A 26,207-nucleotide genomic window follows, 5' to 3' on the forward strand; every position below is an offset into this window, starting at 1 on the left:
TCAAGATGCGTAGACATAAGAAAAAAAATGGATTTCAAATTTTGGAAATAGTGTATTTTGTAACACATTTTTTGACCGCCAATTTTCAAGTTTTCATAGATCTGTTGATCTACACTATTTTTTAAGCTTTAAATTTTATAAATAATGGTAAAAATATATTTTAAGGCCATCACAAAGATTTCCAGTATTGAAACCACATTTCTCTATACTATTTGAAGGTAGGCTCTAATTTGATTGTTTAGAGCCTAGGCTCCATACAAACCGCACCCATATATATATATATATATATATATATATATATATATATATATATATATATATATATATACACACGAAGTTACTACAAAACGCCTATAAGCGAAAATGAATAGTGATTTTGCCAACCCTAATTAATCACCGTCCAAAGTTCATCGCATGATCACGATTATCTGGTAGTGTTTCATTTTTCACTTTTTTCTACAATTCGGAATGACCTGAAATTTGGAGTGAGTGTTCATCAAAAATAGGCGAATCTACGAAAATATCAAAAAAAATATTTTAAATGAAAACAATTGACCAAAATACCCCCAAAAAGTTTCGAAGGTATTTTGGTCAATTTTTTTTGCCAATTTTTTTAAATATTTTTATTAAGTACGCCTCACTAAAATGCACATACGCTCTGAATTTCATATCATTTCAATTTGTAAAAAAAAATGAAAAATGAAAAATGAAAAATGAAAAACAATCGGACAATCGTGACTGTACGATAAACTTTTGACGGTGATGAGGGTAGACGAAATCATAGTTCATTTACGCCTATAAGCTTTGAGAAGACTTTTATATATATATATATATATATATATATATATATATATATATATATATATATATATATATATATATATATATATATATATATATATGAGTAACGATCCTATGAGATCCTCCCACACCTATGTGTGTAGAATTTCAAAAGATCACTATTAAATTTAGCACAAATCTCTAAAAAAATTATCACATGGGTGTAAGACTTGTCTTTTCTAGAGATCTGTGCTAAATTTAATGGTGATCCTTTGAGGCTCTACACACATGGATGTGGTAAGGTCTCATATAATCATTACTCATATATATATATATATATATATATATATATATATGAGTCATTTTAAAAAAACAAAAAGAAACTTAATCATTTCTTCGCAAGTCATTCTAATGTTCTTTATAGAAAGCAGCACTGCCTGGTCATATAAAATAAATCAAGCATGATTTTGTTATATCCCATCTGTGAGATGTAAAGCGTTAAGCACATTTCAAAAGCATGATGAGTGTTTATGCCAATTGCAAATGACAAAGTATATCGAGGTAAACTTGCAATTCTGCAAACCTTCTTTGTTACTCCATGACCTCTGATTGGGAGCTCATCTTAATATCAATGTGCATATATGTCTTAATTTACACGGCTATACAATAAAAACGTGCATGTGTGTTCGTGATTAATGAAGTTTTTCTATATGTATTCACATGAATACAACATCTCCAAATATATTTCATTTCATTTTTGGCCTACTTACGTAAACCTCATATATAAAGATACAAATGGAGACGAACTCCTTTCCTCTCTGTGATCCCTCACATGTGATGAAATCAATTGTCTATTTCTCTAGAACCCAACTACTAAAATATTACAAAGATATTTTCTTCTTCTTCTTCTTCGTTTTTTTTTTATCATAACATATATCCATTCCGAAAAAATTAAAAATGACTTCTGAGAACAAAAACCATATGCCAGACCAACTTACTGGCTTATATTGTTTCCAATTGAGGTATCCCCTGTATGAGTCGTCTTGGACCTTCCTTGTGATGCTTGTTCCCTTGTACTGTTGCCAATTGAAGAATCCTCTGTATGAGTCCTCTTCGACCTCCCCCTTGATGACTCTTCCCTCTCATCCATGAACCAAAGGAAAGTCTGGATACGCCCTGATGGTGAGCTTTGTGGTCGAGCAAGTTCATTCATTGGAGGGCCATAGCGGCTGAACTGATACAACATATGCAGAAGGAACACAGCTAGCGCAACCAATGAGGCAACCGCACATATCAAAAACAGTCCCCAGAAGCTCCTGAGGCGTAGCTGATTAGACTCAATATCAGTGTCCTGAGAGCTGCATCCAAGTCTCGCAAACCACTTGTCGTGAATTCTTTGAAGGTCACCTGATTCCGATAATTTGAGAATGGCAGTTGACATATCAACTGCAAGAGGTGAGTCCCTCTGAAAAACCTGCATAATACAAGAACAACAATCACTATTAGAAAATAATCTTAAAAATAGTGGAAATGTATGTCCAAAAATTTGTCCAAGAGGATCAGTGTTTGACTCAACTGAGTCAGAGGGTAGGCGACTGTAAAACAGGGGATGTTTCCTGCAAGCATTTATTTGCTTCCTATCTTTGCTCTAGTCAAGTACTTCAATTATACATAGGTATATTGCAGTAAAATCATGTTTTGGCAACAGAAAATATAATGAAATTAATTTTAACACCATTTGATTCTTTTGTTATTTGAAGGGATTTAAATTAAAGGGGTCAATAAAAATGAAAATCAACAAGTGCTGACTCAAGTCATTTTCCTATTATACAAGTTTCCAAATCGACTTAAAATTTTCAAAATTTCGACAATTCAGTTGTATGGTGCCCTTTTCATTGCGTTTTTCCCTCACAGAATTTATGGAGCATCTTTAATGTCCAAAATGCCTGAAGTTCTGCAGGGGAAGAACCTGAAGTAAAAGCAATCATAAAGTCGCATCATTAACCACCAAAAAATAAGCTGTTACTGTTCAACTTACGAAGCCCCATCCACTTTTGGTGAACTGCTTGCCAGCAATTTTGAATTTGCAATACTGCGAAAGGAACAGATCTACATATGGAAGCTCATCTACAACAGCAGCAACACCTCCATTATTTGGTCCATCGGTAAGAGCTTTGGCATATGCTTGTGCAGAGTCAAGAGGAACAAGTCTCGACCAAGGAACACCAAGCTCTTCATTTAAATAATTTGCAGCATATGACCCCACTTGATATCCAATACGGTCACCACTTGCAAGTAAAGTTTCAATTCCTTTGATCGGTGATGAGAGTTGCTGCACAGTGAGGATTGAGGTCAGGCTTGCTGTGTAGCTTGAGTTGATTATCAGGACGACGAAGAGCCAAATTAGTAGCACAAATCTTCCAAGGGTGCTCAATGTATTCTCTCCTGCAGGATAAGCGAAGAAACATGCTGAAAAATTTTTCCCACCACCTTAATGAACATATGGGGATTTTGGGGCATATTAAATTACTCACTGTGAGAGAAAAACATTGTTGAGAAGCTAAACCTGCAAAATGAAGATAACAAATGCAAATCATAAACAGGTAACAAGAGAAATAAAAAAACGGTGACAACTGTTATTACACGAAAGGGGATCCAGTTTTAAATGCGGTTTTATAAGCATGAAGATCGATTTAGAGAATCAATTCAGGAGTATCTTTTCTTAGGAGACATGGCAAATACCCCGTGCTTGAACTTCACTGGTGATGGCATAACAAATTTGCACATATAATTGTGCTATATAGGTCCTAGGATATTTTGGTCATTCTTTGAGGAATTATTTGTCTTCTTTCGAGGAAATGTTCGATCATTGGTGTATCAAAAGGATGTACATAAGGGAATTCATACCCTTTTCACATATGAGACATTTAATCCAATCTTCATAAATTTCACAATGTCAAACAGATTTATGATCACAGGAAATTTTAACAAAAATATTAGACCCAATAGCAAGTCTTTCATTTAACATACTCACCATAGAATGGTAATGAATTGTTTTCTTGGCGGTCCACGAAATTCATCATTTATCCGATGCTCAAGGATCCACACAACCGCTCCCACAATAACGAAGAAGGCTCCTGTGACACACCACATCTGAAAGGTAAATGGCCTTAGGAAAGCCCAAGCACTTGTGTCTTTCCTCTTTACAGGAGCAACTACAACAAGCCCTGATTCAATGTAAGGTTGTGTAAAATCCACAATCTTTGCGCGGTTTGTGACGATGGCAATATCACCAACAGCTGCATCAAACTCCTGGTATACCCGACACTATAATTAATTAAGAGAAGACCAACATGGCCTATGTACAAGAGCTTTCCTTTTAATGAAGTGTGCTGAAGAAAAGCATGCAAAACCAAATCATCAAATTTTCACCAATAAAGAAGGGTAGAAAACATGAAAGGTGTTCAATCTAATGCTAGTTCTGCTACTCACATTCATAGCTACCATCTTCACAAGCTGGTTGTAATCTGGATTTGTCTTTCCATCTCCAAAAGGTATGAATACATATGGCACAGCATATGGCAATAAGTTCACTGCAGCAACGAACACATCTATACAATATCCTCTCATTATCTGTGTGCTTTTGTCTTGAGTGACAAACATCTGATAGCTCGCTCTAAATGGGACTGTGATCCTCAACAACTTTCCATTGTTCGGAAACACCCAACCACGGGGTTTCGACAGGGTTTCACCAGGCCATATAACATTGGACAGCTTTTGGTTAAACTTTGACTCATTCAATGGCTTAGAATAAAGTTGTTCAGGAGGTACAACCGATAATCCCGAATAATTAGACCAATAACCAATCCTTCGATATCCAGTACCAGCTACATTTAGAATGTCATAAGCGGGACGAGGTAGATGACGGTTGGAATCAAACCGAATAGGACCTGTTAAACCCGTCATATCCGCCTGCAAAAGTTTGCTAAGCAATAGTTTTCCTCCATCAAAGATGCTCAAGGCCTCCAGGTGCAAATTGCTCCCCTTTGCATCTTGCAATCTCGGGTCATTGGAGAAAGATATGGTACCCCCTGATTTGAAAAATGCATCAATGGCACGAGCTATCAACCACACTGTATCATAAGCATAGTATCCATATGAATTCAACCCCAAAGAACCAAGGCCCTCTTCTCTCACTAACTCCTTCCATCTAGAAATGAAAGCACTTTTCTTCCCTGACTCTGGTGTGTGCTGGCGCATAACTAAAACTCCTTGGAGAGAAGCCATGGTATCTGAATCCAGGGGAGAAAAAGTGTCTAAAATGGTAGAGAGCCAATCAGTAGCTATCCAAACATAACCCTCGCTTATCATCCCAAGGTAGTGAGCAACAGAGAAAATCAGGGGACCTAAGTCAATTCTCATATGCACAACATAGACCCGAGACTCTAAAAGTGCTACTTTAACCAACAAGTCCAAAATTTCAGATCTCGTCGCTTGAGGGGGCAAAGCAGCCTTATAAGATATTTTGCAGCGCCTCTCGGCAAGTTTAACACCCAAGGCCGAAACTCCATTTCTCCCATTATCATCATCGACATATATGGCAATCACCTCTCTATATTGAAAGTAGTCGACCACGTCAGCAATAGCGGTCATTTCGAATTGGTCGTTTGGTGCTGTTTGAAAGAAAAATGGATACTGAAGGGAATTGAGGGTGGGGTCTTTGGCTGCAAATGATAAGAGAGGCACTTGGAGTTCATTTGCGACATGTGAGATAACATGAGCTGTTACAGAAGTTTGAGGGCCAATAATGGCTACTGTATCTGTCTCCATGAACTGGAGAGCTGCAATGGCAAAAGGTTGAAATTCATTTAGCACGTCAGAAGTAGACAAAACACATCATGTGCAAAACCAAACACACATATACATATAACTATCTGCATATATGTGTCAGAGTGAGAGTGTGTATGTACAAATTCCATAGTGAAAGCTGAGCATGGAATTCAAACAGCCAACCTGGTGTTTGAGAGATAAAGGTCCAATTCATATAATTAATTAGGAATTATGACTGAATTAAGAAATAACCAATGACACAAACAAACACAAACACACAATGCCAGTTGATTGGATCTCTCTCTGTCTCTCTCAAAAAAGGGACAGATCAAAATCTCATAGACATAATTAACCATGGTTAAAATCCTAAAGTTTTACTCAGTGGAATCCGCAAGGACAATTTGTGCGGAAAAAAAAAACAAGAACTGCCACATTAACTATCTTAGGAAGTCCCATGAACACCACTTAAATTAGTTATAAAACACAGATCCAAATCACTACAACCAGTTCTTAAAATAAATGGGTGACTCGGCTTCAGAATTGCTTGAGTCACTAAGACCTAGCAGGGTAACAGGTCCAGAAAGAAAATACATATTCTTAGAGAAACTCGGCTAGTCGGTAGCTGACTAGGCCTTGGGATCCCGGCAAGTCTGAGCCAGAGTCCTTGTTGCAAAGTAACTAACCAATAACCAAAAATCAACCACTGAAGAATCTGCATTCGTTTCATAAAGTGAAGAGCTGAAAACTCTTCAGAATTACAGACAATAAATGTTGTTTTGGAAATTTACAACTTTTCTCTTCCCCACATCAGCACTTCATCAAGAAGAAAAATCTTAGTTGCATATGAGTACACTACAGATGAATTATAGAACGGCTGCAAATGGGTTATGCAAATTCCTCCTTGCCACACCCCACCCTCCCCCCAAGCCCACAAAAAAAAAGAAAAAGTTTGAAATACATTACTAGCCATGTTGATATAACGAGAAAGAAAATCATTCAACAAACCAGTATAAGTTAAAGAAAGAAAGAACATAAAGAATATAATACCTTCAACAATTGCCACAAAGTAGCTGCCCGCTGCATCCTGCATAGTGATCACTAGTTTGGTTCCATTAAGAACACTCGAATCGGCATTGACATCCTTCTCAGCAGCTTTAATCGCGATTTTTTCGACACTTCCGATGGGTGATTTGAAAGAGAAAATAGCCCCAACATTCACAACAGAGGGTCTCGGGGAAATGTTAAGACCCATAGCATTACCCGAGAACACAAACCAGAGAACCAGGAGAACCCAAAGAGCAATGGCGTTCATGGTAGAAAACAAACAAGAACGGAATGAAATCCCAAAACATAAAAACAGAGAGCCAAAACCACCAATTACCACCTTTTATTTCCTTAGTTCAAGATAGAAGAATGGATTAACATAAAAAAAAAAGAGCAAACAAGAATGATCAGCTTAATTCTCTTCCCTTTCTCCGAGAAACTCCTCATGGCTTTGTGCACAGTAGATAACATGAGCTACAGCAAAAGAAAAAGCAAACCCCAGAAAAGACACATTTCTATATCTATATCAAATAGAACCCAGTTCTTTTAAAAAAGAGGAAAAACAAAACCCACATCAGGGAATCAAAGTAATCACCATTACTCCATGACACTAAGGTCTAAAGCATTCAAAGAAGCCCTGTCTTCCTTGGGTTTCTTCAGGACAAAGGAACATGGAACTGAAACACAAGAGTTCAGCGATCAGCAGCAGGAGGCAAATATATATGGACTACAGCATGAAGAGAGAGACAGAGAGAGAGAGAGAAGATAGAGAGAGGGGATGGTAAAGTAAAGGACAAATGGAGAAGCTCCGGCACGTGAAGCATTCACCTGATCTACAGGGTCATTTTCTCCACTTAAATTTCATCAGAGAACCAATGGATGAGAATAAAAGGGAGCGATTCCTGTGATCGTTGTTTCTTTTTTGCCGCCATTTTCTTTTTTTTAATGGGGTGTGCACTCACACAGTGAAAACCTCAACAGCCTGCAACTGAGTATTCTGGTGCTCCATCCACTACTGCTACTATCTGAATTCACGAGCGCTGGTCCAAATTTTGTGAAAGTGCCCCTTCTGTCTTTTATGTGTCCATAAATTGCGATTCAGAAACTATCACCCCGTCCGGATAGGAATCCCGAATTAATTACCAACCTCGTCGGAACTCGACCTGTAAAAAAACAATCCCAAGTCTACGGGAATGGTCCGATTCTTCCAAACCCACTCGATTTCCTAGTTCTCACACTTCTATTATTTTTCATTATTTTTGTATTTCTTATTGATATATTATCATATCACCTAAAAGAATCGGCCAGATTGCCGATCTAGATAAGCGCTTCCCAAATAGTTGCTTGACCCAACCGATTTTGGTTTCAAATAGTCATACTCGGTCCGCAGAGAGCAAATTTTGTTTTTCCAAAATTTGGTGCTTTAAAAATCGTTTAGTTCGAAATACATATAAAAATTCCACTCGCATTCTCTCAAAGATTTTCAAGATCGAATGGACAATTTTTGGAGGATAAGATCTAACCATCCAAAAACTATAACTCCAATCAGATTAGTGGATTAGTGGAGTCTAAACAACTGATTGTGTTTAGTGGATTTCAAAATTTTAGATTGAAAAAAAAAAATATATTATAAATCTTATGTAGGAGTTAGTTAACAATGGACTTCCGCGGAAGCATGATCAAATTGAATAGGGCGTTAGAAAAGATATCCACGTGCTTAACGCATTCAAACTTTCCTCAGGAATGGACTTTTGATAAACTTATGGCTTTATGAAATTTAGTAAGAGCATCTTAAAACCTGAAACATGTAATGGTAAAGAAAGTGTTCCAAACAAGACGCTTGAAATATCTAATTTTAAAAAGGGATAGCATACAATGAGACCATTTATTTTTGATATAAGGAGGTCACAATTACTTACAACCATCCAATGTAAAATTGATAGCATGTGCATCTCACAAAGTTCAAGAAAATTTCTTTTGAAGTTTGAGCTTGATCAATGGAATAAATACAGTCATTTAATTTTACATCCAATGGTGAAGAATAATTATGACCACCTAGTAACAAAAATAAATGGTCTCATTGTATATTTTTCCTTCAAAAAATCCATTTCTTTTTCAAAATCCATGATTTTAAGATGTTGACGATGGATTTGCAGCACTTTCCATGCCAAAATTGTGTTTCTTTTTGGCGAAATTCAAGGTAAAGCTTTATAAAGCGATAAACGAGTGCAAAATACGTTTCTTTTCATAAAATGACTTTTTAAATATATATAAATAGAGTAATAATATACCTTCTCACTGAAGATGTGACTTTTAATATAATAGAATGGCTTCGCTGAGAATATGACCTTGATAAAACATAATAGCAAACTGGGATTTATGTAGCCGACCCAATCAATTGGGAAAAAGGCTTTGACTATGATGAGGATATACCTCCTCAATATCAGCATCATCATCATAGCCTTTTTCCAATTAATTGAGGTCGGCTACACGAATCCTAGTCCATCATTCTACTCTATTAAAGATGATACGCTTAATGAGGTCATAAATCCTCATATCTTTTCGAATTACTTCCAATCGCGTCCATTTAGCCCTACTCCTTGCCTTTTCAAGTCTTTCCACTTGAACTGACTCGTACCTCTTAATATGTATTGTACTTGGTCGGTACCACACGTGGCCAGCCAACATAAGTCTACTCTCTTTCATCTTATTGTTTATTAATGCCACACCTAAATTATCCCGAATGTATTTATTTCAAATTCTATCATTTTTTGTCTTGTCACTCATCCATCTCAACATCTTCATCTCTGCTATACTCATTCTATGCGTATATTGTTTTTTGTCCTTCCAAAACTTTGCCCCATACAGTAAAGCTGGTCTAACAGTTCTTCTCCTATAGAACTCGCCCTCCGGCTTCATTGGTATGCGGCGATCACAGAAAATTCCAGTTATACATCTCCACTTCGCCCACCCAATTTTAATTTTGTGGACGATATCTTCCTCAATCTCTCTATTTTTTTGGATTATTGACTTAAGATAATCCAGAAAAATATGTATCGTACATTGATAATTTTTAAAATTATTCCTAGATAAACTTTTCCCCAAAAGTGACGATGAGCATGCCTTTGAATATGTGAATTTAAGATTATTTAATATAATTTATGGGAACATGTTTGGTGCCCCATGGTACTGTACCACGATTGGGGATATGTTTGGTCCCCCAAAACTCTCATATCAAATTTACTTAAGAAAATGACTGATTTAGAGGTTAAAAAGATGTTTCTAGTCAATTCCCCCTCTTAGATTGACTCTTATGAAAATTTCCTAGCTAGGTGTTCCCTTGCAAGATCAAATGTGTAATTTGGTCCTCCTAAACCACCTTATATGTTCCCAAAAACGTAGATGTTGTAAAGCGAAAAAATACGCAAAAGGATAAGATCAAATACTTTTCAATGGTTTCAAGGTTTCATGTCGATGCTTTAATTTTTCATTCAGTCATCGTCGTCGACATTTGAGTCTTATTGGATCCACACATGAATCATGTTATGCTATTTCACTCCATTAATTGTCTTAGGGTCATATCATCAATTAAATTATAAATCAACCTATCTTTTTTCACTATTTTCATCCATATCCATTTCGGCTTTCTTTTTTATCTTTGTAGAGCCTTTTGCTTAAACCAAATCGTTATTGTGGATGCTTAAATTTTTCAATCGAACCAAAAAAAAGTTAATTAGTTGAAAAAGAGTCTTATGGAAATCGTACTTTTAATTTGGTTCTAAATAAATAGAACATTTATGGAAATCGTACTTTTAATTTGGTTCTAAATAACTAGAACATGTTAGGGAGTTTGGAGAGTTTGGACGGACGAATAAATTGAAGAATTTCCAACTCTTTGCTTGGCTTACTTGTGTGTTGAAGGGGAAAAGAGAGAGAGAGGAGAGAGAAAGAGAGAAAGGGAATTCCTCAAAATGCACCTAAGATTTTGAAGTATTCGATGTATAGGTTGCAACTTTAAACCAAGTAAGGCGCATTTACAAACTTTGTCTTAAGTTGTAATTTTGGCAAAAAATATCAAGATGGTCGAGAATCTATTTTTAATTCTAATTATAAAATTTAAATTCTAACAAATAATTTAAATCAAACATATTTATAAAGATATGAAAATCTTGAAAGTATACTGTCCGGATAATTTGTTGCAAGATGTAATATTTTTGGGGCGTGTACTATTTTTGAGACTTGAAATCTTTTTTTTTTTGGTATATCAATACATTTTGGCATCGTGCTGATCAACTCGATGGTTTTCCAACATTAGACCAGCCTTTTCCGATGGTTATATGAGGTGCACCTTAATTCTACAGTATAAGATGTCAACCTTATGTAAATTTTTTTCATTGAAATTTGATCCAAAGAATTATCAGTAATTTAAAATTAGATAAAAAAAAAAGCATGGGTAAGATGTAAAATTATTCTTTGATAAATTTTACATATAGATCGGGTAAAATTGCTAAATTTACCCTTTGGTTCATGAGTTCGGTACTTTGACCACAAGGTCCTGCTCTCTTAGTTTTGCTTCTTCTTTTTTTTCCAATTCTCCTCACCGTTTGTTTCAAACATTGAACGCTTATGTTTCAAACATAGGGGTGGCAACTAGTCATGTCCAGCGGGACCTGGCCCAAGATTCAGACCTAACTGAACCCGACCCATAAATCAAAATATCTATATTCAAATATATTTCATAAATATGCTAAATATATATGTATTATTTAAATATTATAACTATAACTATATAGTTATATTCATTTAATATTATTTGAATATCATGTATTAAATATCACAACTATTTGGATCGGGTCTACATAGACTCAAACCCAGATCCGAATAGTGTTTGGGTCCAAGATTTGGACCCGAACCTGATCAACGGGTCCAAATTTTGTACCATATCTGGACCCGGGTCAAGTTTGCTTGCCGGGTCTCGGCTCGTGTCCGGACCCATTGCCACCCCTATTCAAACATTGAAACCATTTTTTTGTGTTTTTTACATTTGTGGGCCAGCCAGATGTCTAAAACGTTGAACTTGCTCCATTTGTAGGGTAGTCTAATTATTGCAACGTTGGATTGCCCAAAACCGCTTACCCATCCTTCTTCATAATAGGGTCGTCCGGTGTCACAGACATCGGACCGCCATTACTTTTGAACATCGGACTGCATATATTTAGAAAAAAAAAGGTAGTTCAAAAGTGGTCAAATGTTCAAAGGCTCGGACCGGTAAACTATAAAAAAAAGAAAACTATGAAAAATGGTGGTCTGATATTTGTAACATCGGACGTCCCTATAGAGAAGGCTAAGGAAAATTTAGGCGGTTTGATGTTGCAGTTATGGAACCGCCCTACAAATAGGGTAGTTTGATATATTAAACAGTGGACTACCCCATGAATGTCAAAAAAGAAAAAAGAAAACAAGTGATTCGTTCGAAATAACAAACAGGAGGAAGAAAAAAAGAGGTAGGACCGTGCGGTAAAATTACCAGATTTATAGACTAAAGAAAAAATCGGTAATACCAAGTCTATATATATAAATCAAGAAGGAAGAAAAGAAGGAAAATGGTTTGATAGGGCTGCAGCCCTATCAAAATAAGTAGAGCCCTCATAAATCATTGAAAATTGCAATTCAAGCGGTTGAAAACAGTTAAATCGATTATCTCATCACTATAGTCGTGAAAAAGAAAAGGATTTCAAATTCAAAAAATGGTATATATTGCAAGAAATCATCTAAACTATCCATTTTACCCTAAAAATAAGTGTTCATAGATTTACAAGATCGGTACTATTTTTAAGTTTCAAATTTTATTGTCAATATTAGAATTCATTTTAGAGTCATCATCGAGATTTTCAAGGTCGAGTGTTCTTTCCGAATAAGAATTTGAGGTAAGGCTTAATTAAGCCCAGGCCCTATAGAAACTTCAAATCTCCTCCACTTCCTTCCTTTCATTTCAGTACCCTTTCTCTGACCCTTCACATGAAAAGATCCTGTGACGCTGGCAGCCCATATGAGCAAAGAAAAAATTTATCTCCCATCTCAATTAACCTTTTTTATCTCCGCCCATGATGAAAGTTACTGGTTCTGCGAACTAGGCCTTAAGAATTTGTACAACGTGATACTAACATTATATTTTCAATCGTAAACAACACAAAGAAATTGAGAGGAGAAATGGTTCACATCCAACATCTTTTTGTTGACTATAAAGTATAGGGAAAAGTTTATATAAGGTTGCAACCTTAAAATGCTGAATCATATATGCACCTCAAAAATCTATCGAAAATATTGTTTTAATGTTGAAAATGCCTTCTAATCAATCATCTCGACATCGAGATCTATGAGTATGAAAGAAAAAAGTTTTTGAATCTCGTAAATAGTGCATTTTGCAACACATTATCTAGACCGTCCATTTTCAAGATTTTTATATATTTATAGATCTACTTGATTTTAATCATTTTTAGAATTAAAAATTTTCTAATTAGGTATATAAAATGGATTTTAAGATAATACTAAAAAAAAATTACAACAAAATTAAATAAAATTTTAAGGTGCGCCTTAATTGGATTGTTCAAGGCTGCATCCTTATAGAAATCGCACCCTAAAGTATAAACTGCTATGTCACGTGTATAATGTGATGGAGACTTTGATGGATAATGTTATATGTAGCGTGATATACTTTCTCATCTAGTATTATAGAATCCGGCGAGCAGCCTTCGAATCGGTGCGTTATGGATGGGTAAACGCCCCCAGTTCCCATGGGTTTATCTTTTGAGCGTACAAAAAAAAAAAAAAAGGGTAAAATATAAAAAAGTTCAAATTGATTTAAAAATTACCAGAAATGTCGATTAACCCAGTCTTTTTAATTTTTGTAAAATATCCCTCTGGTCACTATCCTTGGACCAAGTTTTAGTTTTTTTTAGGGACAGTTTGGATACCTGGAAATATATTATCAGTGAAATATATTGGTATAATATATCACCTGCAAATGGATTGTTACTGGTTTGAGTAGTATTTAGATACAACCTGGGAAATACATGGACAGTGTTTGGCTATGTTTAGAAGAAATATGGAAAATACACTACCAACATTTTACTAGCACTTGCCTATGAATTATCAGTTTTTCCTTTTTTTGTCATAAAATTCTACTGAAATGCAGAATTAAAGTCATCAACACATCATTCCAAAAAGATTTTCTAGTAATAACTTTATAACCATTTCAAATAGATTATCTAATAATAACTTGTACAATTCTAAAGTCATCATTATACAATTTCTTACTTATTTTGCATGCCTTTGGCACTTACATGGAATCATATGTCTTCTAACATGATTAGACTTTGGTTTCAGCATGATAAGTCATTGAAATAATATGATTGGAATAACATATTTTTATTGTGATAAGCTTTATTTTTATTTATTTATAATAGAAGTTTTTCAATGTCTATCTATATAATTTCAAATATGCAATAAATTTATGATACCAAAAAAATCTTTATGGTACAAGTTAAAAAATGGAAGAAGTTTGATAAGTAAACTAGAAGGTTTGGTAATTGCATAGAAAATTTTGAGGTATTAGAAGAAACTAAAGAGATATCTTATTTCAATTGAGCTTTTACTAATTTATTATGAGGATTATGTTGGGTGAACTTTTTTATTATAATTTTGTTGTGTAATTTCTTATGTTGGGTGAAATTTTTTATTATAATTGTGCTATGTAATTTTTCATTGATTAGATATGCTAAAGAGAATGGATATGCCAAGAGGAGAGAATGGAAAAAGTATAGATGAGAGAGTAAGGGGCTTAAAAAAAATCCAGATAAAAGGAAGGCCTTAAAGATAAAAAAGGGCTAAAAAACAAAGTAGATATAAAAAAAGTATAGATAAGAGAGTGGATATGCCAAGAGGAGAGAATGGAAAAAGTATAGATGAGAGAGTAAGGGGCTTAAAAAAAATCCAGATAAAAGGAAGGCCTTAAAGATAAAAAAGGGCTAATAAACAAAGTAGATATAAAAAAAGTATAGATAAGAGAGTAAAGGGCTTAAAAAAAATCCAGATAAGAGGAATGGCTTAAAGATAAAAAGGGCTAAAAACAAAGTAGAGATAAGAAGAAGGAGCTTAAAGAGAGAATAAACATCTTATTCAAGCCAGTTATTAGGGTTCAAAAAAGAGGGTAGAGATGAGAAAAAAGAGTTTAAAGAGAGAAGGAACATTTTATACAAACCAGTTATTAGGGTTCAAAAGAGAGGAGACGGGCTTAAGGAGGAAGGACCTATGCAAACCGAGTAGACGGGTTTGCAGTGGAGAGGGTTCAAAAGAGAGGAGACGGGCTTAAGGAGGAAGGACCTATGCAAACCGAGTAGACGGGTTTGCAGTGGAGAGAGATATACGCCAAATTTTTTTAAAGATTACCAGTCAAATGCGTAATGGATTTTCACTTTTTACTGAGAGTAATATTTTATGATTTTTTAGGAAATCTCTCTCTATTTCCTTACTATAAGGTGTACCCAAACAGTAGAAATGTCATATATGCTTGTAATTGATTGTCATGTAATATATTTCCAAGTACCTAAATGACCCCTTAGTTTTTTCCATTGTGCCCTATGTTTTAGTATGGTTGGCAACTAGTCCCTTTTACCGAGGGTAATATTTCATGATTTTTTAAGAATTCTCTTTCCATTGTACCCAAACAGTAGAAATGTCATATATGCTCGTAATTGATTGTCATGTCATATATTTCCAGGTACTCAAATGACCCATTAGTTTTTTTCATTGTGTCCTATGTTTTAGTATAGTTGGCGATCAGTCCGAAGTCCCCATCATTAGACTGCCTAGATTATGGTGTTATATCATATTATAGGCGGTTCAAAGATGGGGACTTGGACTGCTCGCTTAGGATTAATCCAGTTAGCAGTCTGAGCCTCTGAAGTCCCCCTCGGACCGTCCATACTATGGTGTTCGACCACATTATAGGTGGTATGAGAATAGAGACCTCAGATCGCCTATAATGTGATGTAACACTACAATTTGTGCGGTCCAAAGATGGGGACTTTAAACCGGTCACCAACTATCTTAAAATTTATGACACAACAAAAAAAACTAAAATAAAATAAGAAAAATTAAAACCGATCTTAGGATACCTTAGAGACATTTTGGGAAAATTTTTAAAATCTACCACAACTAACCTTCTTTATAATTTTAGTCAATCCAATTTTTGCGTCAATGCAACATAAACCTCTAGAACAGGCCGCGTATACGCCAGGCTAAGGAACTGTTGAACCAGCTCCGCCCAACAATGGACCAAAATTATCTGACGTTTTTTTCTTCTTTTCTAAAAAATTTAGGGCTCCTAACCCCACAACCACTAATGTCCCAACACATTCAATTTTTTATTAACCAATATTTTGCCCCAAATTATTTATTAAGTTTTATCATTATTATTTTGTAGCCCCAATAATTGACAAGATGCTCCTATGGGATGATGACTCGCATTTGTTTTGAAATGACTCTCTCTCTCTCCCCCCCCTCTCTCTCTCTCTCTTTATATATATATATATATATATATATATATATATATATATATATATATATATATATATATATATATATAGCCTACTTTCAAATAGAGTCGAGAAATGTGGTTTTAATATTGAAAATCTTTGTGATAACCTTAAAAATATATTTTAATCTTTACTTATAAAATTTAAAGCTTTAAAAATAACGCAGATCGACAGATCTATGAAAACTTAAAAATCTTGAAAATCGACGGTCCAAAAATGTGTTACAAAATACACCATTTCCAAAACTTGAAATCCAATATTTTCTCACGTCCATACATCTTGATGTTGAGATGATCAATTTGAAGATATTTGGACATCAAAACAACCTCTTCTAGTGAAATTTTTGAGGTAGGCTCCAATTTGATAGTTTAGATCCTCGGCTCTATATAAACTTTTTCCATATATATATATATCCAATCGCAAATACAAAATGGCGCATCTGGGAGCGAGAGCCTCATAAGATCTCCCACACTTCATCTCCAAAACACGACAAGAGTCCTTGAGGGTGAGGACGATGACCGAAATATCCTTTCAAAATGCTAAAGATCCCCACGAAGGCAAGGAACTGATGAAACCAGAGCCTAACCTACCAGAGACTTCAAGGTAGTGTCTCGCCATGAGATCGCCTCGCCTAAAACCTTCCTTAGCTGACAAGCCCAGATTTTCTACTTGACTTGGCAAGATGAGGCCATGAGGCCGCCTTGCAAAAATTCCCGCTAGCCGACAGGCCCAAACTTTCGAGATAAGTCATAAGCCTCCAACTGGACCCTACTAGACGGGACCTACAGAGATGCCCTGATCATCAAAAGCAAACCTGGTGTAGCCGCAAACAATGCCAATCAAAAGTTCATAACACTTGGCCTTTAGATAGGCCCGATTATGACCAATGAGGTCCCTACAAAATCTTCCAGCTGTCAGAATCATGAATAGTCCCTCGAGGGTGAGGACTTCGACAGGATCCCTCAAAAGTTTATTCTCTCCCTAAAGTCTCCACGGATGGACCTGTACATCACATCTAAACGTCTGAGCATTTTCCGAATGTTGTCCCTCTTATTTCTCTCAAAGAACAACATTCGTCGAGGCAAGCGTTTTGAAGACATTTTTCAGCATCTTGGTCCTCCAGTCAATAAAGCCTGACAAAATAGTGGAAATTTCGATAGTCTCAGAATATCCCCAGAACTTGTCAAGATCTTCATAAGGACTCTCAAAAGTCTCCTATTAAGTTTCATCGCATTTCGACATGTCTAAGGCAGTGCAAACTGATAAACAGTTTCGGTAGAATTAGCCTTTAGCACCCTAAAATAGATCCTATAACTAGAGATATATTTTTGGTGTCTCAATTTACTGTGGGACCACCGTCATTGGATCTGGCACGATTGAAAAACCTCAAGTGTCAAATTTCAGCTTGAACGGACATCCCAGAAGACGTTATAGGTAAAAGAGTAAAACAAGAGAAGTCGCGCGTTATTCCCATGCGGCTACCCTGCAACTTAACTCCATTAAAATGGTAGTTATGACCAGTAACTTTTGACACTTATATCTCCCTCGTCCGTCTATTAAAATGGTAGTCACGACCAGTGACTTTTGATACTTATATCTCCCTCGTCCTAGATCGAATAGCTTTCAAACTTGATGGAGCAAGTTCATCTCGTTGAGACGAGGTTTTAATATGTAGCACGTCTCGCGACGACGTCCGAGCGTGAAGAAAAGCTAGAGAGAAGTTGATGAACCATAAAGAAAGTACAGGAAAATCAGCAGCGTCGTGCCTCTCTCGAGCGGCCAAATCACGCCTCTCGTGAGCCCGATCGACGTGAAACCAATTCCATTGCGTGCGTAAGGTCTAGGGCTATATCTAATCTGAACCCCGTACATGATGAATAGTCGAATTCTGTGTATGAAGCCGATGAAGTTACTGCAAATTCCATCATCGAAATTTCAGATTCGGACAAAAACTCCAAAGTTGCAAAATCTTTGTCCATGCATAGAATCGAGCTACGTTCATTGCCCTGCAATCGTGACAGCATGCTCAGTGTGTTCCAGTAAAAAAATCACAGAAAAACATCAAGGAACGAGCTTACAATTGATCCAAAATTTCAAAATTCATTCAAATTTCAAGTCACATGATCGTGCCCTAAAACACAACCCATGGCTCAAAGTTGGCATCAAATCGATCGTCATGCTGAGCCCTATAAGAAAACAACTATCTTTCGATCAGACGGGCATTAGAATGACCTCGGATCATCCATGAAAAATCATGTACGTTCTAGGGCAACACAGGGGCTGTCTTGAAATTCCACAACTTGTTAAAAAGGGCAATAGCCTTAAAATACATTTTTATCTTTATTTATAAAGTTTAAAGCTTCAAAAATGATGTAGATCGACAAATCTATGAAAACTTGAAAATCTTGAAAATTGACGGTCAAAAAATGCATTGCAAAATACGCTATTTTCAATCCTCAGATATATATATATATATATATATATATATATATATATATATATATGGAAAGGTTTGTATTCTTCCCCTATAGCATAGAAGATCTATGCTTCCTCTACCATTCAGCCATCCAATTTTGATCAAGATAGCCACTCACCGTTTGATCTTAGATCTGATGTCTCAAAGTATTTTCTTTTTAGTTTTTTTTATACAAATTGTATGAATATGAAATTTGGTACATGTCATCCTCTCATTGTGGCGCACCTATAAAGAATATTAAAATTATTTTTTTGATAAAATATAATGACCAAAATACCTCTTTAATCTTTTAGGGGTATTTTGGTCATTTTATTTTATTGAAAATATTTTTTTATAGTTTTCGCTAGTGTGAGTTTAATAGAGGATTGGACGTCCATAATTTGGTATCAAAATAGTCTATAGAAAAAAAATTTAAAATAAAATAGTGTAGAGACGTGACATTGTGATTGGGGCAATCTTAGCCCTCTATTTAGAAAGGACGTTTGGATAAGGGGAAGTATATAAGTTTTATGTTGTAGGGGAAACATAGAAAGCTTGCCCATATATTGGGGTGTGTAAACTGCATGATCTTTGTGATTCAAGAAAAGGTTTATATCAAGGTGAGGCCTAAAACTATCAAATTAAGGCGTCCCCCAAAAAATTCACTTGAAGAGTTTGTTTTGATGTTGAAAAACCCTCAATTTGATCATCTCGACCTCAATATATATGAATATGAGAAAAAATAGATTTCAATTATTAGAAGTAGTGCATCTTGTAATAAATATCTTGACCGTGAATTCTCAAGATTTTAAAGTGCTCATGGATTTGTTTGATCTATGCAATTATTGAATCTTTAAAATTTATAATTAGAGATTAAATAAATTTTCAAGTTATCATAAAGATTTTTGATACTAAAATAACATATTTCAACACTACTTGAAGGTGCGTTTATTATTCAGGGCCTCAACCTCATCCAAACAAACCCCTTGTATATGCAATTGGAAACTAGTCCCCTTGCTTGGAACTTTTATACTTGCTAAGGTCTACGGTAAATTCAAATGGATGGTGCGCCAACTCTAGACAAGACGAAAGGGGGTACAGTTTAATGTTAAAGCAGCGATTATCATTTTCTTGTGGCTCTAAACCGAAGCGAAGTGAAATTACTCTTGAATTTCTCAATAAAATTACAAACATGCATTTAATATTAGTAAAAGAGTGTTTAGGAAATCGCATCGGAAAGGACTCGGGCCTTAGCGAGTTACTCGGCGAGTCTTGTATAGAGCCAAAAGTCTTAGATAAATAAAAAGAAAATTCTAGAAAATCTGAAAATTCTAAAAAGTAAATTAAAGAAACCAGAGACAACCTTAAAACTCACCCGAGTCCACTCCGTCATGGGTGAGTAATTCGGCCTCACCCTATGGTGTGGTGAGACCGAGTTTCCCCAAGTTGGGTGCAAAACATGGGGACATAAAAAAAAATTCAAAAAATTTTTTAAAAAAATGCTGGATTGTTTTATAATATTTTTGTGTATGATTTAGATGTATTTGGTAAAAGATTGATGAGTGTCATTTCTGTCATAATCGCTATTTTTATATTTTATTATTTTTTGATTTTTTTTTAAAAAAATTTTCCAAACCATAAATTGGTTTTTTTTTCCAAAATCTTCAATTTAATTGCTTTTTGTGTTTGGGCCAAAAGGCCCCTGTGTTGGACTATCCAAGTTACTCATTTCTACCAAAGATTGGGTATCTTGGCAAAGTCAATTTTATATACAATAGTTGGGACATTTTTAAAAATCTAAAAAATAAAAAATATAAAAATAGAGATTATGCCAAAAAAAAACTTACCTTGCCAAATAAATCCAAATTATATAAAAAATCATTCAAGAATCCCAAAATTTGTAAATTTTTTTGGATTTCTTTTATTTTTTATGTACCCCAAGTTGTACACACACCTAGGGCCAAGTTAGTCACCCAAGCCCGAGTCGACTTGGGGGAATCCCGTAATACTAAGTGACAGTACCCCTAAAATGTACAAAATATCGGAAAGTGCCTCTATGACATTTAAATAATTTTATTAAATTTATAAAACTACGTGATTATAAGTATTTATTTATTTTATTTTTATTATTATTATTATTATTATTATTATTAATTATGGGAAATGATTTTGTGAGACCCTCCCCCATTCATGTATGTAGGATCTTAAAGGATCACTACTAAATTTGGTACAAATCTCTAAAAAAATAAAGTCCTCCACCCATGTGATAATTTTTCTAGATATCTGTGTCAAATTTAATGGTGATCAGTTTTTAGATATTTGTGTCAAATTTAATGATAATCTTTTTTAAATTTTATTATTATTATTAATTAGGGGAAATGACTTTGTGATACCCTCTCCCACCTATGTATGTAGGATCCCAAAAGATCATCACTAAATTTGACACAAATCTCTAAAAAAATCAAATTTTGCATTTACGTGATAACTTTTTTAGAAATCTGTGTCAAATTTAATAGTAATCATTTTCAAATGTCAATAGTATATTAAAAATGTTGAGTCGTGAAAGGGAGATTACGTGCCCCATCGCTAAATCAGAATTAGTTTACTTTCGATGCGGCATGCTTAAGTTTAAGGACTCAAGTCAACCAACGTGCGAAAACAATGTTAAATAAAATGTAAGTTTTTTTTTTTTTTTTTGTCCTTTTGTCACCCTCTCTCTCATAGCAAGCGTTCCCCGATAGCGTATATGCTTGTGAGCACAAAAGACCCTAATAGCTCTAGCTTTTGGGCTTGCATTTGTTATATTGTTTGCACAAGGGAAGGAAGAGATTCAGATTTCAAACAGCAGGAACAATCGGACAGTTCAAAATCTAACTGCTCGGTTAGACTGGAATTGCTCGGTTTTGGGTTCGGCGGATTTTGGTGAACAGGTTGGGTATTTTAAAAAAGTTAAAATGTATATATAAAATTTCAAAAAGTAAAGGAGTTTATTTGTAATATATTTTTTTAAAATTTTTCAGGATATTGTTTTGCTATTAATATTTAATTTTTACATTTTCCCATTTTTTAAATTTTTTTTTCAAAAATACCCTTGGATACAAATCTCTTTCATTAATTTTTAATTTTATTTAGATGTGCTTTGCTTAATCATATTTTAAATATATTTTTCATATTTTATTTTATATATATATATATATATTGATCATCCGGAACTTGTCCGATTAAAATGGATAAACCGGTTCCAGCCCCATATCCCGTTAACCGTTCCGGTTCCGATTGTTCCTGCACCGTTTGAAACCCCCTAATCCTCTTTTTCCCCTTCACTTACCGGAAGCAGTGCCACCCAATCCAACCAAAATGTGGATAGCGAATGCACAAGTTGAAAGCCTGACGCGTACTTCGCCTCGCAATTATTTGCAGAAAGACGTGCACGAATGAATGTCTTATAAATTAATGGTCGTCTGCGTTAAAATCAACACAAAATCGAGACCCACGTATTAAGCGTGGAGGCAATTGCCTCACACTTTCGTATTTTTTGTAATATAATATTGCGCATTTGTGGGGTATATGCTACTAACCATATTTAAATGCCAAGTGTACAGGCACATATGGGAAATCCATACATACGCATGTTGTGCATGGGAAAGGGTCTACAGTATCTCAACCTCACACGTACCACACATCCTGATAATGGAAGGTGAAAATGAACTATTATTATTTATTCTAAGCCCATTTTTAACTAATATGTAATATTAAGCCGCAATTAAGGATAAGGCGGTTTGCATGCAACTGTAGCATGAATGCGTGAAAGGGAGATCACTGAACAGGTACATAATGTGAGTTTTTATAAAGATTGTATATCATGAGATCATCTATTTTTGGTATAAAAATATCATAATCGTTTTTAGCCATTGGATGTGAAATCCAATCTCGAAAGTGTGTCAAGAATTTTTGTTTGACATTCTCAACGGCCCAATTTCAAATTTAACAAGCAATGATGATTGTGACCTCCTTGTGTCAAAAAGTGAATGGTCTCATTATATACATTTATGTTGGTATAAAGGACAATGTTAATATGAATTGGCCCGAATCATCTATTTAAATGAGTGGAGAGGAATCTATTTTAGACATGGTTTTTAGATTTAAAATTTTAAAGAAGGAAAATCTCAACCATGATGAGGTAGGAACCATGAAAAAAATAAATTTTTAAAATAAATAATGTAATTTTTTGACATAATTTATACATGGCTGATTTTAAAATTTTTTGGGGCCACTAGTTTCTAACATATATCTCCAAGATGTATCTCCAAGATGGATGTTACATGCATCAGGGGATGCTATTTGAGAAGTGCGTACCTAATGCACACTACGATTCCTTTTATGAAACATAACTTAAGCTCCAAATGTTATTTTTTATATATTTATATATATTATATGAAAAAGGTGTTGGGTTTATGTAGCCTTTAAAGACCTTACGAGAACTTGTATGAGTATTTTATATAGTGAAACATAAACTCAGTAGGAGTGTGGTCCTCTTGTGGATCAAACTGGACAAATGTGATTGTCGATACTTGGACTAGGCTCGACGTGCTAAGCCAGCTGAGTTTGGAAAAACTCAAGGTACCTAGGCAGAAGAATTTATCGATAAGGGTTTAGTAGATTAGCCTTTGATGAGGTCAGAATATGCCCAGATGATAGACGAGTGACTGTGTGGCCATTGCATGTGATAAATAGCATTTAGAGTTATAATTCTAATGTCGGAAACTTTCATCAATAGTTATGAAATTTGAAATTTCAAAAATGGTATAGATCGCGTAGATTTATAAATACTTGAAAATCTCGAAAATAGATGATCTAAATAATTATTTAAAATATGAACTATTTTAAGTATCCATTTTTTTTTTTTTTTTTTTGTATCCATACATCTTGAGGTCAAGATAATCAAATTCGAAAACTTCCCAACGTTCAAATACAATTTCCTAGAGGATTTTGGTGGTGCACCTTATATAATAGTACAAGTTGATATCTTATATAGTCTTTTTCCTATGGAAAAAAGCTACATTACGTTGCAACCTTACTGTGCTATTAGGTTATGTTACTCTCTGTTCTATTGGACCACTTTATTGTATATGATATTTTGACATGAAATTTGGGGCAAGTGCACTTTTGATGGGGCAAACCGAAAAAAAAAAAGAAATAATATTTATGACAAAATAAAATCACCAATATGCTTACAACATGTAGAGGTATATAGATATATTTTAATTATGGGGAAAAGTTTATATTGAGCCGAGGCTCTAAACAATCAAATTCGAGCCTAACTCAAAAATTTCACTAGAAGAGGTTGTTTTGATGCCCAAATATCCTCTAATTGATCATCTTGACATCAAGATGCATGAACACGAGAAAAAAATGGATTCAAGTTCCGGAAGTAGTGTATTTTGTAACGTATTTTTGAAGCCTCAATGTTCAAGATTTTCAAGTTTTCATAGATCTATCGGTATATACTAATTTTTAAGCTTTGAACTTTATAAATAAAAATGAAAATATATTTTAAGGCTATCACAAAGATTTCCAGTGTTGAAACCACATTTCTCGACACACCCTGCCCATGTACCTAGTTTTTTGACAAAATAGTTTGTAAAGTAAGAAACAAAAATAAAATAGTGTTTGACAATCTCCAATGGGCAAGCTTTCTATGCTTCCCCTACAGCATAGTACTTCTATCCTCCCCTTTATCCAACCGTCCATTCTGAATGGAGGGCTAAGATTGCCCCAATCACAACGTCATGTCTCTACACTATTTTGGCTCTACTAAACTCGCACTAGCAAAAAATATAAGAAAAAATTTTTTAAAAAATAAAATGACCAAAAAACCCCTGAAAATTTTAAAGGGTATTTTGGTCATTATATTTTATCGAAAAATCATTTTTAATATTTTTTATAAGTGCGCCCCAATGAGAATATGCCACTTACCATATTTCATATTCATACAATTTGTATTAAAAAAAACTAAAAATAAAATACTTTGAGACGTCGGATTTAAGATAAAAAGGTGAGTGGCTCTCTTGATCAAAATTAGACGGCTGGATGCCAAGGGAGGGAACTTCTATGCTGTAGGGGAAGCATAGAAACCTTTCCCATCTCCAATATCCTTTATAAGATCGGAGATGGGAGTGCAAGAAAACTACAATGGCTAGTGAACCTATACTTGGCCCTCGAACGTCGACCACAGAATCATTTCTTTTTCGTCTGTTTGGTCTACTTATGTTTGTCTAGTGTGGAAGTTAAAGCGCTCGAACCATTTCACTTTTGTAGGTCGAGCATGGGTTTGACATTTGGAATGAAGTGTCGAACGGTTATAAATACTAGTCTATAAAGAATCTTGTATCAGTTTGGCAATTCAAGTGCCGAATTATACTTAACCCTCGAAGATCAGTTTGACAATACCTGAACATGAGGTTAAACCCCACCAAAAAAAAAAAAAAGGCGACTTGGTATTTCACGTGAACATTGAGGTATTTAGGAAAAAATTAGACAAAAAAAAAGGAATATTAGTGTAAAAATATAAAAGGTGCTGTTTATATAAGGCATCAACCATAAGCAATAAAAAACATGACGGTTGTGGTTTGTATGGGGCTAATGCCCTAACCAATCAGAGTAAGGTGCACATTCAAATAATGTTAAAAGAAGTTTCAGTACAGGAAATTTTTGTTATGGCCTTAAAATTTTATTTTCATATCTAGCTATAAAATTTAAAGCTTAAAAAATAGTGTAGATCAAGCATATCTATGAACACTTGAAAACTTTTGAAAGTTTACAGTGTAGAAAATGTATTACAAGATGTACTATTTTCAAAACTAGATATCCATTTTGTCTCATGTCCAATATCTTGAGGCTGAGATGATCAATTTGGTAATTTTTGAGGTATGCCTTAATTGGTTTGTTTAGGCCCTCACTCTTATATAAACTTTTTCCAAATATGACATTCATCCAAACCTTACTAATAGATGTAGTTCTATTGTTGAAAACCTCTTAGACGGCTTAAAAATCTATTTCTACAATTAAATCTCTAAAATGTCATATATCGATATACAAACATTTTTTAAAAAAATTGAAAGTAGATAACCTAAATAATGTGTTATAAAATGCAGTATTTTTGGAACTTTAAATGCTTTTGTTTTCGTATCCTAGGTCAAGATGATGAATTGGAGGGTTTCTCAATATCGAAAAACCATTTTAGTGGGTTTTTGAGGTCTGCCTGCTTTTGTGGTATGAGGTTGATGCCTTTTTTTTTTTTTGGGTGAATCCGTGGGGATGATGGCCCTTAACTTTTGAAACCCTTGGGAAGGGAATACTAACAATATCAGATAAAATAATAGGCATTAGAAAATTTGAAGGACGAACCTGCCACACCGTTGCTACACTCCTAGACACCGCTTCTTTGGCCAAGGAATCCATAGCCATATTTGCCTCTCTGTAGGTATGTAGGATCTATCATT

General features: G+C 34.7%; 1 protein-coding gene across 1 annotated transcript; it reads right to left on the reverse strand.

Moving 5' to 3' along the window:
• Window positions 1–1,501: 1,501 nt before the first annotated feature.
• LOC18445493 (glutamate receptor 3.6) lies at window positions 1,502–8,009 on the reverse strand. Its single transcript, XM_006855630.4, has 7 exons — window positions 7,483–8,009; window positions 6,658–7,331; window positions 4,273–5,621; window positions 3,815–4,092; window positions 3,315–3,346; window positions 2,819–3,225; window positions 1,502–2,254 (listed from the first exon to the last, which is right to left on the reverse strand). Exons 2-7 carry the CDS (start codon window positions 6,920–6,922, stop codon window positions 1,775–1,777), a joined length of 2,811 nt encoding a protein of 936 aa, XP_006855692.1. The 5' UTR covers window positions 6,923–7,331; window positions 7,483–8,009; the 3' UTR covers window positions 1,502–1,774.
• Between the last annotated feature and the right edge of the window lie 18,198 nt (window positions 8,010–26,207).

This window comes from Amborella trichopoda, chromosome 9 (genome assembly GCF_054954075.1).
Source record: "Amborella trichopoda isolate Santa Cruz 75 chromosome 9, AtrichopodaSantaCruz75HAP2 v2.0, whole genome shotgun sequence".
NCBI lineage: Eukaryota > Viridiplantae > Streptophyta > Magnoliopsida > Amborellales > Amborellaceae > Amborella > Amborella trichopoda.